General features: G+C 33.8%; 1 protein-coding gene and 1 long non-coding RNA gene across 2 annotated transcripts; both read left to right on the top strand.

Annotated features, from left to right (window-relative positions):
• On the top strand, positions 1–8,123 carry LOC139489067 (uncharacterized). Its single transcript, XM_071275179.1, has 3 exons — positions 1–451; positions 2,280–2,351; positions 7,469–8,123. The coding sequence occupies exons 1-3, from the start codon at positions 88–90 to the stop codon at positions 7,933–7,935; spliced, it is 903 nt and encodes a 300-aa protein (XP_071131280.1). The 5' UTR covers positions 1–87; the 3' UTR covers positions 7,936–8,123.
• A 3,383-nt stretch (positions 8,124–11,506) lies between these two features.
• Positions 11,507–13,165, top strand: LOC139489066 (uncharacterized). The gene is made up of 2 exons (XR_011656141.1): positions 11,507–11,692; positions 12,678–13,165. It is a non-coding gene; the product is annotated as an uncharacterized lncRNA (long non-coding RNA).
• Positions 13,166–14,323: the final 1,158 nt, after the last annotated feature.

The following is a 14,323-nucleotide window of genomic DNA, read 5'->3' as shown; positions in this document are numbered from 1 at the left end:
AATAAATGTCGGGCTAAATGTACATATTGTCAATTCGAACAATTCAGTCAAATGTGGTTCATGTAGTTCAAACACGAAAAACTAAAAATGTTGAAAATTTTGATTTATGGATTTACATTGTTTGTGCTGTTTTCAACGGCCACACCAAATTCTAATGAAAATGTAGATGTTCGATTACTTGATAATCAAAATGCTCCATTAGTAGCAACCTTGGACATGTCAAAAGCAGACGAACGTGTGAAACAGTTTGTAAGAGATGCAATTGAGGCAAAAATGCAACATATAGAAGAGACTATGCGATCCAAGAAGTTTGTTGTTGAAACACTGGATGCAAAAATGAAAGCTCTAGAAATGATTATGACTTCGCAGATTGCTATTTTTGAAAGGAACTTGACCAATCAGCTAACTGATTACATTAACAAATTGGTTGTCAAGGTAGACGAAGAAAACGGTAAGAAATATACATTAATTGGCAAGTGTTTTATTCATTAAGCATTCGATCAATTTGTTGAATCAATTATAATTCATAAATCATTCAAATTCAGTGATCACCCAATTCCACAATCAAAGATTATATTTCATATGAAAAAAAAAGTAGTGAGGTTAATTGTCAGTGCGATAGCAAGCAATAAAATATACACAGCTACAATTATTTAGCATGATTATTTTACTGAAACAAAAAACATATTGCACTGAATTGTTGATTGAGATTTTGTACTGATAAAAAAGGAACGTAAAACGGTTTCAAGACGGACCATATTAGAAAAACGTGTCTCGATTTTTCACGTGTTGTGCTTAAAAGTCATGAATAAAAGTTTATGCATTATACTTAAAGTAAATTGAATATTTAAGAAATATATGTGAATGGTGCTATCTATGAAGAGTTTATTTACAACCACTGGGTCGATGCAACTGCTGGTGGGGTATTTATTCCCCAAAGGTATCATCAGCCCTGTAAAACAATCAATTTATATGTATGACCATATCAATAAAATTTGATGTCAACACAGAGGTGTTAACTTATAAACTTGTCTTATAAATATTAGAATTATTAAATCAAATTATGATGCTTTACAAATTATAAAATATATATTTGTTAAAAGTACGTAAGAATTACAATATTACAGATATGCAATCTGTTTACAATTTTGTCGATGTTATCTGTATTTCCTATTTCATAAAATTTAATTAATACCTGACAAGGAAACCTTGTGTTACGGATAATTATTATCTTATACAGTAGTTTACAAATGTTCAGATTTCGTAAATCGTAAACCGATATATAGAGAGTTCCAGATCTCATACCGTGCCAACCGTAATCGAACCAAGTTTGATGTTTAAAAAAAATATATGGAACATATTCGTTACACTGACAGTTGTTTTGAGATTCGTATTAAATTTTCTGGGGTTAATTTGTATTTGCGATTTGATACGTTGATAGGTTTAGTATTTAAAGCAAACAGTATTGGTTGTAATTGAATATTCTTTAAGACAACCATTTCCCGAAAAAAATATTGTAGAAATATTTCAGTGCAGTGTTCAGCATTAAGGATCCTATCAGGTCGAAGAAGTTTTATTATGTTTCTTTTTTTTGCATTATTATTTTTTTGTCTAACATGAGTGGGAGAGATTGATAATTAAAGAAACTACCTGAAAAAAACATTAAATTTTCATAGAAGACACACACATTTAGCTAGAGGTTATGTTTTTTTTTTGGTCCATGATCTATTCCCTAGCTTTATTTTTTCACATTTCTAGTGAAGGTTTATTCAAAATATCGCCTCATACTTCAAACCATTTCGATTAGAAAGTTGTAGTCATTTCATAACCTTTACCAGAATCTCGGTATAAAGGCACATTTTAAAACATTTAATTACTAGAAGATGATATGGGTTTTCCATTCCGAGTTTTTAAATATTAATGTAAGATGATAAATTAGACTGATTCTCTGCAACAAATGAACATAATTTACAAATTTCAATTCAGCTGAAATTTTCTAAAAATAGAAATGGCTTGTTTGATGAAATACATAGCTGTGGCATAGAATGGACTCAAGGTAATTGTTCAAAGCCACATACAAATAAAAGACACTTTTATAGTATAATAGTATTAAAGGATTAAGTCCTTGTCCTCTTTTATATTTCGCTTTGTTTTATAAAAGTTCCTTTTAAAAATAACATAGTTTAATAGGTACAATCTGAAAGCTTCACGAGTGTTGTATTTGGTTTAGAAAAACGTAAACGAATATATTAATTTCAATTTCAAAATTTCTTGTCTAGGAAAGAGTTCCACCTACATTCGATGGGGAAGAAATGACTGCTCTGGAGTTAACACAGAAATCGTCTATTCAGGTACGATATTTATTCAACTGAAGTACAAGGTACGAAAGGTACATTAGGAAGCTTACAGGCACTGTAAAGTTACCTAAAATAAAACGTTGCTTAATGTCATTATTTTTCACATGGGCTGAGCTTCAGATGTAAATTGTTTGTCTTAATGACAGGATTTAATTGTGACGTCTTGAAAGTGACGTCATCAGCATGTTTGTCAAATCTTTAACTAACACGGATTAATTTGGTAAGATCTTTTTTTTAAAAGTTATCATGGAGCATGTTATTTTTTAAATTTCAAAATGATGGTATATTGGTTCAGAAATAGGCGAAAAGTTTAGTTTTTGGTCCCTTTTTCCTAAACGGTCTAACCCCCATTATCCATCCCGAGCTTCCTTTTAAGATATAGAACCTTGTGGTAGAATAAACTTTAGATTCATAGACTTATACTCAAGTTGATGTCCGGCAACCATAAAACCCCTTTTTGGACCGTTGTTGATCCTTTATTCCAAATTGATCCCTTACTTTAATTTGATGTAAATATTAAACATGTGATACAATTTCATAGCGAACCATACACTTATACTCAAGTTATTGTTTGAAAAGGACGACAATGTGATACCATTATACAGCCTTACAAATGTGCGGTCGTATAAAATCTTATTAGATTGTATTGAAGTGATGTGAAGGGAAATTTGGAGGGCCGAAAAGTCATAGCTGTCAGCCAATCAGATTGACCATATAAACACGTGTTTTTACCATTTGTTAACTAATTTATTTCAAAATTTCAAATATTTTATTACAAGTTCTTTAATTTGTGTAAGGAAACTAATTTGAACAAACCGATTATTAGAACATTAATAAGAGATGACCAATTACTTTTTAAGCTGCAATAAAACTATATCCGAAGTTTGTTTTGTATTTTTGATAGCTAAACATAATAAAGCACTCAAAATTCATACACTAAGTCCACTAAAAAGCACACAATGTCATGTTAGTTTCACTATTCTCATGTTTTGATGGATATATTATAGTCCGGCCGATTGGTGCAGATATAGAGCAGAATTGCTCACTTAATGAGGAAAGCATGAAACTTTGCATAGTAGTTCTTGGTTATATACCCTTTGATTTCAGCTATGGACCCACTCTGAAAAATCCAATATGGCTGCCATTTTCAATATGGCGGGAAAACGGTATCAATATCAAGATTGTCCTAAAGGTATTCTATATAATTTCGGAAAATAAAGTAATGATTCTTCAAAAATGGACTTCATGTTCTTGAATTTGTTATTAATTAATTTTGAAATATAAAAAAAAAAAATTGGTTAATTCTATAACACATACATTTGCAAATCGCTGCATATATAACATATATATGTACAAAAACAAATAGTGAAATTCAAAATGTTAATCAATATGTTCCATGTTATTGTAATTGTTCATCACTTATCGCGTTTTCATCTGCCGTACCCACTACATCGTCAAATTATTCTAGATGTACCTTTCTTCAGGCGGATTAGACGATTGCAATCATTTAAAATGGTTAAGGGACAAATATTTCATTTTCCAACTACGTGCGAAACCAATTCGCAACTATTCAGCGAGCATGGTCCTAAAATGCACTCCTGGTCAGCACTTTTATTAGTTTTAATGGTAACAGCATTTCTGTTCTTGGCGGAACTGTGATGGTTCATTTTATGCAAACTTGTTGAGTTGAAATCTCGTTTCCGATGTTAACAAATGCCGCTTTTATCACTTTATTGTTGATGGTAATTTTTGGAGTACTGAGGTTTATCACTGCGCTCAGAGAGTCGTTCTTTTTAATCTTCCCAATAACAAGCTGTTAACCAAAACCACGTAGCGTTACGGTCTCCAAATCTCCATTTTCTGCCGGAATTAATTTCTCATTTATCAATGCAGCAGTGTCCACAATCAGGCTCACAATCTTGTCATTCATAGCACCTCGTACTGCTAATCTCTTTCAAATTGTTCGTCTGATGACAACATCGGACGAGGCCATGGGCCTCTGTTCGATTTTGTGATGAGGTATGTTTCATGGTCAATAGACTTTGGAATCGTGCGTTGGCCTACTGGCCCGACCCTTTGCTGCTTAAAGACTCCATTGTTTGGGTTGCACTTTGATTTGCTCCGTATCCTGGTGAAGGTGACCGTTTTCTGAAATAACCGGGATTTCTGGAGTTTGTCCGTGGAGCTGATAACCGTTGTCTCTAGGGACTATATGATCTCTAGCTAAGTGGGGGTGTTGCTGATCGATAGGCATTAAGCTTGGGTGTATTTCTCTCTGGCGATCTACTGCGATTGTATTACTCAGGAGATCTTCCACGTGTATATTGATCAGGTGATCTCCCATGATTATTTGATCAGAAGAACCGAGTTTATATTGATCGGTCAATCCACGGTTATGCTGATTAGTTGAAAACATAACATCAGCTAGTTTTGTGACAATTTCTGTGAGTTTATGCACCTCATTATTCAAAGGACTGCTCATGTTTCCTTTATCGGTCAGTGATACTGCGCCATCAGCAAAGTAGACTTGTCGATGGTCATAATTGGCACTTTTTGATCCTTATATCGCCATCTAGTGTGAGCTTTTCAATTCATTTAACGCCTTGTTGAATGTTTCTGGGTTCCTCGCTATTATGATTACTGCTGTACCCTTATTTTGACTATTTTATTTATTATATCTGTTTAGTTCACGCATCATTGTAAATTTAACGGAATTTGACGAGACTGTCGTTCAAAGTGAGAGGTTTAGCGCTATAAAACCAGGTTTAATTCACCATTTTCTACATTTGAAAATGCCTGTACCAAGTCAGGAATATGACAGTTGTTGTCCATTCGTTTTTGATGTGTTTTGTCATTTGATTTTGCCAAGATTAGGGACTTTCCGATTTGATTTTCCTCTGAGTTCAGTATTTTTGTGATTTTACTTTTTACATGCCTTGAAGAATCTTTGTCTGTACATCCTCGGAGGAATGCTTCGGTTCCAATCTGGTTTTTTCGTCTTTCTTGCTGAAGCGCTGCTCTAATGCTTTTTTTAAAGCCTTGAAATCATCATCTGTGTTTACCTTGCGAGCGTACACAAAGCCAACAGCGGCCTGGCAATCTGGGGCCTACACACATTTTTCCTGTTTTCCCATTGTCATCTACCGGCAGTTCGTTCAAATCGGTAAATGAACGCCTCCCAATTCAAGGATCATCTTCAATTAAGTATTTGCATTTTTGGGAGCTTTTAGCTTCTGCTCCGGTCCCTTGCACCAAGCTCTTCTTGTTATCGGGTATATTCTCTCTCCAATGAAGAGTCTGAAGAAGAGCGGTTGCCACACTCCTTTGAATTTCTCTGCCCTTTCCTGGATCGGTCAGTGGAGTCAGCTTACTGTTATGGGAAGCCTGTTAGAGCTACAGGAGCTGACGAGATTGTCATAATTGGAGTGATAAATGTGGGATTTGCCATTGACTCGACGGGGATGATACCGTAAGTAGGCACTGCATTCAGCATTGGAGAAACTTGATATGATCCACTTGCAGCCAATTGTTTCTGTAATGGTGTGCTGCTCTGAATCAAATATTATTGACTCATAGTAGATGGTAAGTGTGCGTAAGAAGACACATAAGCCTTTTGCTGGTATCCTTGATTAGTACTAGAGGTTTATAATATGTTCTTAAATGGAGATTGTTGTTGAATAATTTATTCTGTCTCATGCAGGGCCAAGGGCATAGGACTTTTGACTTTAGGTGAAGACACCTTTAACAGAGTTGGCGAGGTTGATGGTTTATGCGAACTACAATTGGGGAAAGACCCAAGGCATGGATTTTTGGTAAACTTGCGTTGTACTGGCTAAGGTCAAATTTTGGCTTTGATGATGTGTCCATTGCAGGAATTTTAACTTCTATATTTCGATTGTCCACTAAGTCATTTACAACAGATGCCAGTTGTTGGAAGGTACCCTGCTGTTAAAATGTACTTTTAAATTGAACTATGTCTCCTTTCTCAGTTGTCAGTTTGTCCATCTGTCTCACCACAACATTGAATATCTTATTGGTCTGACCATCAATTCTGCCAAGCAATTACATCTAGCCTTGTGGCCTATCCTGTCTTCAGACTGCTGAAGGTGCTGATATATTGCTGCCATCTATTCGTTATTAATATTCATTGCCTCTTTCTGTTCAGCTTGAATCGTAATGAGACCAACACATATTTTATCAATTAGCGCTTCGCTCTGTTTTATATTGCGATAAAGCTCAGCTGTTCTTTGAGCATTATATTTTCTATCTGCTACGAATTCTTGGTACAATTGTTTAATAGTCATTTCTGAGCTGTCCTTTGTTAAGGGGTCTTCAGCTGTGGGTTTGTCCATATCCACAAGTGATTCAGTTTCTGCCATTTCAATGTTCTTGTCCTTGTGGTCCTCAATTCCTGCCATTTCAATGATATGTGTTTAAATGATTCTCAATTCAAAGTATAATATCTAAAATTGCTAAATATTGCGACCCAAGAAATAAGATAGGCACTGAATAATATATTAAAGCAGATAAATCCCAAATCACAGCTTTTATTTGTGACCTAAGACAACAAATTGTGCAGCTTTAAAGGAAAGCTACGACTGCAGCTGTTTATGAAAGCTACTACTTTGTGTATGAAATGTCAAGCAAGGCAAAATCAAAAAGGACAGAACTGGGACAAATCCTAAATGACACTATGCATCAATAAAATGCTAATATTCAAGTAATTCTCAGTTATGAATATTTGCTTATTTTTCAAGGCGGCCATTTTGAAAATAGCCGCCATTTTGTATTTCAAAGTTAGATCAAAACAAAATCTTGCTAAGTACACCAAGTCATTCAAATATGTTAATTTGTGTGCTTCCAGTATCGAATCCACTGTGGTTTGTACAATACTGGCAAATATTTTAGAACGTACGGCAGCCATTTTGAAAAAAGCCGCCATATTGAATTTTGAGGGTGGGTCCATAGCTAATATTGCTCAGTACACAAACATGTACCATCATGCAAAACATGGCGCTTTCCTCATTATTTGAGCATTTTTTTCACCGATCAGCCGGACTATTAGTTTATCACACATTTAGAGAGTCATACAAACAATTCATATTTAATAGGTTATGCTGCTGGTGAAAAATTCAACTGGGGTTCCGGTAAAGGTGGTGCCTCAAATATGCTTTGTCTCACGAATAATCCTGAACTTAGTGATAAAGCTGGATCAGGAAATAGCTTTATCTTCGGTACAGAATTCCAAGGTAATGACTTTGCATCTGATTCTACCAACGAAGACGTACCTTGTGCATTATGCAGAAGTAGTAATACAGCATCATCAGTAATGATTCCTGGTAGGAAAACATGCTATGCTGGATGGAAAGAAGAGTACGATGGGATTCTCGCTTCAAGTGCATACGGTCACGCCCCATCTCCATACATCTGTGTAGATGCCAATCCAACGTATGTGAAAGGGGGACAACGAGACAACAACGAACACTTGTTATACGTAACCGCGATGAAATGCGGATCATTGCCTTGTCCTCCATATAAAGATAACGTCCAAGTCTACTGCGTAGTCTGTTCAAAATAAGGATATACATTTCATTTATTCTAACTTATTTTTACAATCCTTTTTATTTATCGACTGTTTACGAAGTTTGTATTTTTTAGAATAAATATAATAATCTTTTGATTCCATGTTCCCCATTCAGTTGATAAAACAAGCGATTGTTAAGATTAGAGGATATCCTAAGAAAACGAAAAGATTACCTGATTTCACGTAGAAGTTAAAATGAAAACTGGCAATGTGGAACCTTTCATTTATGTTGTGAAATTCTTTTTAATGCCTGGTATCGCTATTTTGTGCATTTTCCCTTTGTTTTATTTTTGTGATAATTTTTCATATCATGCTACTCGCTTGAGATGGAAAATTATCGCTAGAAACTAAGGAGGCACGTGGCGTTGCTAATGACATTGACATGACATTGTAACGTCAACATAGGTAAAATAGCGATAAACAGATTATCATTGGTCATCTCAACTCGATTGCTTTTCTAGCTTTCGCCGCCCCGGCTCAAGCGAGAAAATCAATCTCGTAGAGATGATCAACGATAATCTATAAATATCTCTGATCAAGCAGAATGTATATGAATGGCAATTCTTGTCTGATGTTTTAAAGTTAGACATTATAAATTAAGTTTTGTATAATGCCTGTACGGTATGAAAAATGAACACGTAAGTTCTTTCCGACCTGTACTGCTACTTTTCATTTCTTACGGTACAGTTTCTCATATTCATATCATTGGTTTTATATTCGGTGTCCACAAACAACAATCTTTCTTAAAAACTGAATACTAATACTTAGTCTAGTGAATGTATTTTGCGTAAAATAAGATATTAATCATGTCGGAGTGGTCAACACCACGTCTGCGGATACTTATTCATAACCAATTTTTGGGCTTTCTTAAAAACAGTTGAATGCTTCGCTCTATCATAATTTATGGTAATATGTGCGCATGTGGTTTGTGGATTTAGTATTGGAAATGTGATATGTTTAGTTTTTGATTAATTTAAAATGGATTTAATATTAAGAGTGTGTGTTTTACACCCATGGTTTTAAAAAAATTGCTCACTTTACTTGTTGCAAATTAAAACATGTACAAATAGTCACGAATCTTGAAGTGTGCCTCTGTGGAGGTGTGCAAAGATTGGCAAAAGTTATAAAATACAAATAATGCATTTTTGTAGACATTGTATAGGAACATTGTTTAGCAAAACAAATCGAGCATATCACAGATTAACTTTGAATTTCGGTGTGCAGTATATGCATGATAGAACGAACATGAATTAATACCAACTGATCGGAACTGAAATACACATAGTTTATGTTCCAATATTTGATTGCTTATCCTTAGTCGTAAAAAGTCTGTAATTATTTGTCTAATTTCAGCCAAAAGCTGTTGCTGTATCTTAGCCGCATCATAAACAACCAATCAGAATATAATTGATAAGTAATTATTTCAAGATGGCGCGTATGTCGACTGAAACTGATAGCTCCGCACTGTGATGCGAAGCAATAAGATTGCTAATATATTTGATAAACAGTATGGTTTTCAAAGGTCAAGATGGATATGATTGTGTGTCTAGGTATGAACCGACTAAATATTTTTGCTAACCATAATTTATCATAAAACTACGACTAATGTACAATTTTAACAAAGTTGTCTGCACACAATTTCGTATCAAATGCATTATGATACTTTATTTGATTTGGACAAGTCCTCTTCCTATACCTTACACGATACCTCTTATGTTCAACATATTTGTTGAAATAACATGTTTTGCAGTTACGCTTTCATTAGATTCATCTGTAAAATAAGATTAAATAAATTTATCATTTTAGAAAAACTAAAAACTGTGTTTACCTGTATCGTCAAACATGCGACCATGGTTTTTGGTAAACATATATATATATAAGCATCGGCACATCTCATTGCCATGTTAATTGCCATGGCGAAAAGAAAAACAACCAAATGACAAAATAACCCAACAAAACACAATATAGGAAAATAAAAACTGATTAAGACGAACCCCATCAAAACAATGGGTGAAATCAGGTACTCTGGAAGAATACGCATATCCGGTAAAACATGTGGTACTCGCCGTGTTGTGTAAGTGTAAGCCCGGTTGTAAGTCTTTTGAAATCGGTAGGGTACATTCTATGATCATACGTAGTTTTAGAACTATGTGAACGTCCTGGACGCTAAATCGAAAATCTCCTAAATTTAAATCCGATTACTTTGTTTTAAACTTTGATTTTGAGCGTTTCCGATAAAAAAAAAAAAACAGAAGCGCCATGGAAGAACTATAATGATAATAAGATATTTTCATTTCATCAGTAAAAGATGACATTGCACCTGCCATTTTGGAGTGAGTGAAGACTATTGAGAGTAATAAGTTTCAAAGTGTGTGATACTGTGACGTGCGTTCTCATTTAGTGTAACCGAGTAAGTTAGCCTAGCTTATTAACATCAGAACCATTTTATAGATATAAGAAGGTGTGGTATGAATAACATTCAAGTGTACTGTGTATGAATAAAGGTTGTTACTTAATCAATATTTTCTCGTCCTCAATGTACTGTTTTAAAATTACACAAAAGCGACCTATAGATAAGAAATGTAAGATTTCATTGTAGTGTACTTAGTGCATTCTTATCTCTCAGAGATTTAAATTCTATATATTGCAATGTGGAGAATTGAGATGCTTATTAAACTTATGTTGACGGTGTCAATTGTGATACCGGCAATATGTGAGGAACCAATGTCTGAAAACTCACAGTCAAAGCGTATACTTCTCAATGATCCGGATGTAATTGGAAAACGCTTAACAAATATGGACACGTAAATACAGGACTTACATGTGAAATATTCTCAACAACAAGGTGTTTTAACGTCTTTGCGCAATGAGTTGGAAGACGGAAAGCTGAAACAGGGCAAATTGCAGTTACAATATTCACATCAAGAAGTTAAAATTACGTCTTTGCGCAAAGGTTTAGCCGAAGAAAATTAAAGTTAAAACATGAACATAGCCTAATAACTAAGTGGAAACTGGTATTTATAATCTTGTTAATTGTTTACACATACACCTAAGGGCAAACACGTATTGTTTTGATCGTTTTTTGTTGTATTTTTCCGAAATATTTTGTTGTTTATATGCCTTCATTCGCGCAATATCTAAGGGTTTATGACAAGATACGTATGCAGGTTTGACAGCAAAAACAAATCTGAAATATGTTGGTTTTTGACCCGAAAATAAAAGCGAATCATGTCCAGAAAATATATTTTAATTTCCTTTGCCAAACAATATAAGACGTAAAACGGTAGTATTTTTCTATCACTAGCACAACTTGTTGCAGTACTCACATTACAAAAAAGGTTACTTTTAAATTCAAAACTAGAACAAGAAACTAAATTCTTAACGTAGTACTTCATTATTATATTTCAAAAAAAGAGTGACGAAAGATACCAGAGGGACAATCAAACTCATAGATTGAAAATAATTTGACAACGTTATGACTAATAAAGAAAAAGACAAATTGACAAACAAAACAGTACATAAAATACAACATAGAAAACTAAAGACTAAGCAACACGATACACACCAAACCCTGGGTTGATCTCAGGTGCTCTGTAAGGGTAAGCAGATCCTGCTCCACATGTGGTCACAGAATCAAAAACAATTTCCTAAAAAGCGATTTATAAATTTAACTCCATAGGTCAAGGATCTACTTATATACGATCGGTAAGAAACGATTGTTCTGCTAAAGATACAGATATGATATATAAAGGTAATATTAGTATAGTTTGCATTTTTAATGATACTAAGCAATTTTCCTTAATCGATCACACACTTCTGCAATGACTATAAAGTGTATTTTCTAAGTCAATATCAAGTTACATGTATCAACATTAGTTTTGAATTAAGTTTGAAAAAAACCTATCAACAGTATAAAATGATTAAAGAAAAAATCGAATAACTTTTTGTTGAGTTGAAAATACCTGAGTTTTTATCTAAGGATTTAAAACTTTTTGATGTTAAAGTATGTGAATATAGTGTACAACTGGCTAACGGAAGAGTTCTATAATGTTTAATTAAAAATAACATGACTTGGATGGAGAGTTTTCTCATTTGCACTCATACCACATCTTCTTATGTATATTCACCTGTAATTAACCTGTAATTTACCTGTAAAAAATCGACAAATGAAAACAAAAATCGGCGCAAATGAAATGCAGATCGGCGCAAATGCAAAACGCCGCCGAAAACACTGTGAGGTAATATGTATTACATCAATACAAATATTGAAGCAATACAACATTCAGTCTGAAACTTTGGGATAACTGTGCCCTAAACATGCTAAATAAAACATTTTTTAATAAAAATAAAAATAATTTTTTGATAAAGATTCTTTATAATCAATTAATTTTAAATAAATATTTTGCTTTATCTCATTTATTTTCAAATTATGTACAAGTTAAAACCATTTTATACAATATTGTGTACATACTATAACATGTATGAGATACTATGTTATTATTTTCACTTTGCATTGTAAAGTTATAACATGTACAAACTCGCAACCTGTACACAACATATACACTAGCTATATTTCATCCTCAAAATGTACATATGATAATACATAAGTCAGATAGCACATATTTTGCCTGTTGTTGAATAAGATATGTTCTGTTGGACCAGTGTGAACAAACTCGAACACAAATTGTCTTAAAATAATAAATAGTTGTTTGAATGATTAACGTTGTATTAACTAGGTTATGCTGCAGGCGAAAAGTATACATACAGTTCAAGTTATAAAGGCGGAGCTTCAACAATGTTGTGCCTCCCAGATAATCCAGAGGTCAGTAATAAAACAGCATTAGATAGTAGTCATATTTATGGAACAGAATTTGATACAAATGATATCATCGCCGGTTCCGTTAATGAAGATGTATCATGTGCTTTGTGTAGAAGTAGAAACACTTCCTCCTCTGTGATGTTTCCAGGACGTAGAACATGTTATCCTGGTTGGAAAGAAGAGTACAACGGCGTTCTAGCGGCCAGTGCCTACACCCACAATCCATCACTTTATATTTGCGTTGATGCTCATCCGGCCTATGTGTATGGAGGTCAGAGAAATAACGAAGAACATTTACTGTATATCTCTGTTTTGAAATGCGTATCCATTCAGTGTCCGCCATACACCGACAATGTTCAGGTGTACTGTGTAGTCTGTTCTAAATAAATAATTTGCATTAAGGAATCTGCTTTTTTCTAATAAATCCCAAAGTCATCACTGCGTAAGTTCTTAATACAATAGCATCATGATTTATTGCAGTTTAGAATTGTTTGTGTCGCATGCATATGTTTCATATTTTGATTAACCCAATTACATGTTTGTATCTTTTCATCCATATTAAAATTGCACCATAGTTGTTTATTCTTATACACTAGCAGCAAACTAGTAGACAAACCTACGTTTGTGTTGTGGTTGTCTTTTGGTTAGCGTGGTGCTACGTAAAGAGCATAAGGTATAGAGAAAACTCTAGTTTGTCAATATGTTATAACACGATCTTCAATTACGGTGCTCGCAATATAATTTTTCCATAGTAACGAAGGTTTCTTTTAAGTGACAAGCTTAACTTTCTTTCACATTTCTCTTCAAACTTATAATTCGATATCTTTTTTTTTCAAAGCATTTTTTTCTTTCTGACGAAACTTTCGTTCTGAAATAAATAAAACAACCGGAAACATCACAAGGTTGCATATGCTGATTTTCCTTTTCAGTTCCTATTAAGCGAACCATAATATGTGAATACTAATTGACGATCGCAATGCCAATTTTGGGGTTCATTACCTTGCCCATTGATTTTTCGAAAGAACACTTTACCGGTAACGAGCGCTGATTTCCTAATGTGCTTTCTTAATTCGGATATCGTACAATACAGCCTCATATGTGATGTTGCTTTTTTTTCTAACTTGAGATAGTATTTTAAAGAACCCCACTCACAGTCCTTAATTTTATCCTTGTATAGATATTATTAAACCAAAGCAGATTATTAATTAAATACCATAATGATAACATCTTTTTCAAAAATATAACAGTAGCGAAGCTTGAATTCTATTATAAGTGATTTTAAATATTTAAGTCGTAGTAATCTAAGCATTAACATGATTCAAAGACCGCAATTCCAATAGGGAATAGACGGTTAACCGCAAATCAGAATATAGGAATAGTTTTCAATAATTACAAACATTTATGCCGGTTTGATTGATTGATTTTTTCTTGCTTGATAAAAGGGTGACAAAAACTACATGCATATTCAGGAGAAGAAACAAAAAAACAAAAAAACACAGATATTTTGTCTTGCAACATGCCCCCTTTAGCTCCATACTTATACATTTTGAAATTATTATGAAA

The sequence above is a fragment of the Mytilus edulis genome, chromosome 9 (assembly GCF_963676685.1).
Source record: "Mytilus edulis chromosome 9, xbMytEdul2.2, whole genome shotgun sequence".
NCBI lineage: Eukaryota > Metazoa > Mollusca > Bivalvia > Mytilida > Mytilidae > Mytilus > Mytilus edulis.
Note: the sequence above shows the minus strand (reverse complement) of the source record. Positions and strands in the feature narration are given on the sequence as shown.

Excerpts from the sequence above, each read along its gene's own strand:
- LOC139489067 (XM_071275179.1), top strand. The coding sequence starts at position 88 with ATGTTGAAAATTTTGATTTATGGATTTACATTGTTTGTGCTGTTTTCA. Across the intron at positions 452-2,279 it reads CAAGGTAGACGAAGAAAACG|GAAAGAGTTCCACCTACATT; the intron begins GTAAGAAATATA and ends TTTCTTGTCTAG. Across the intron at positions 2,352-7,468 it reads CACAGAAATCGTCTATTCAG|GTTATGCTGCTGGTGAAAAA; the intron begins GTACGATATTTA and ends CATATTTAATAG.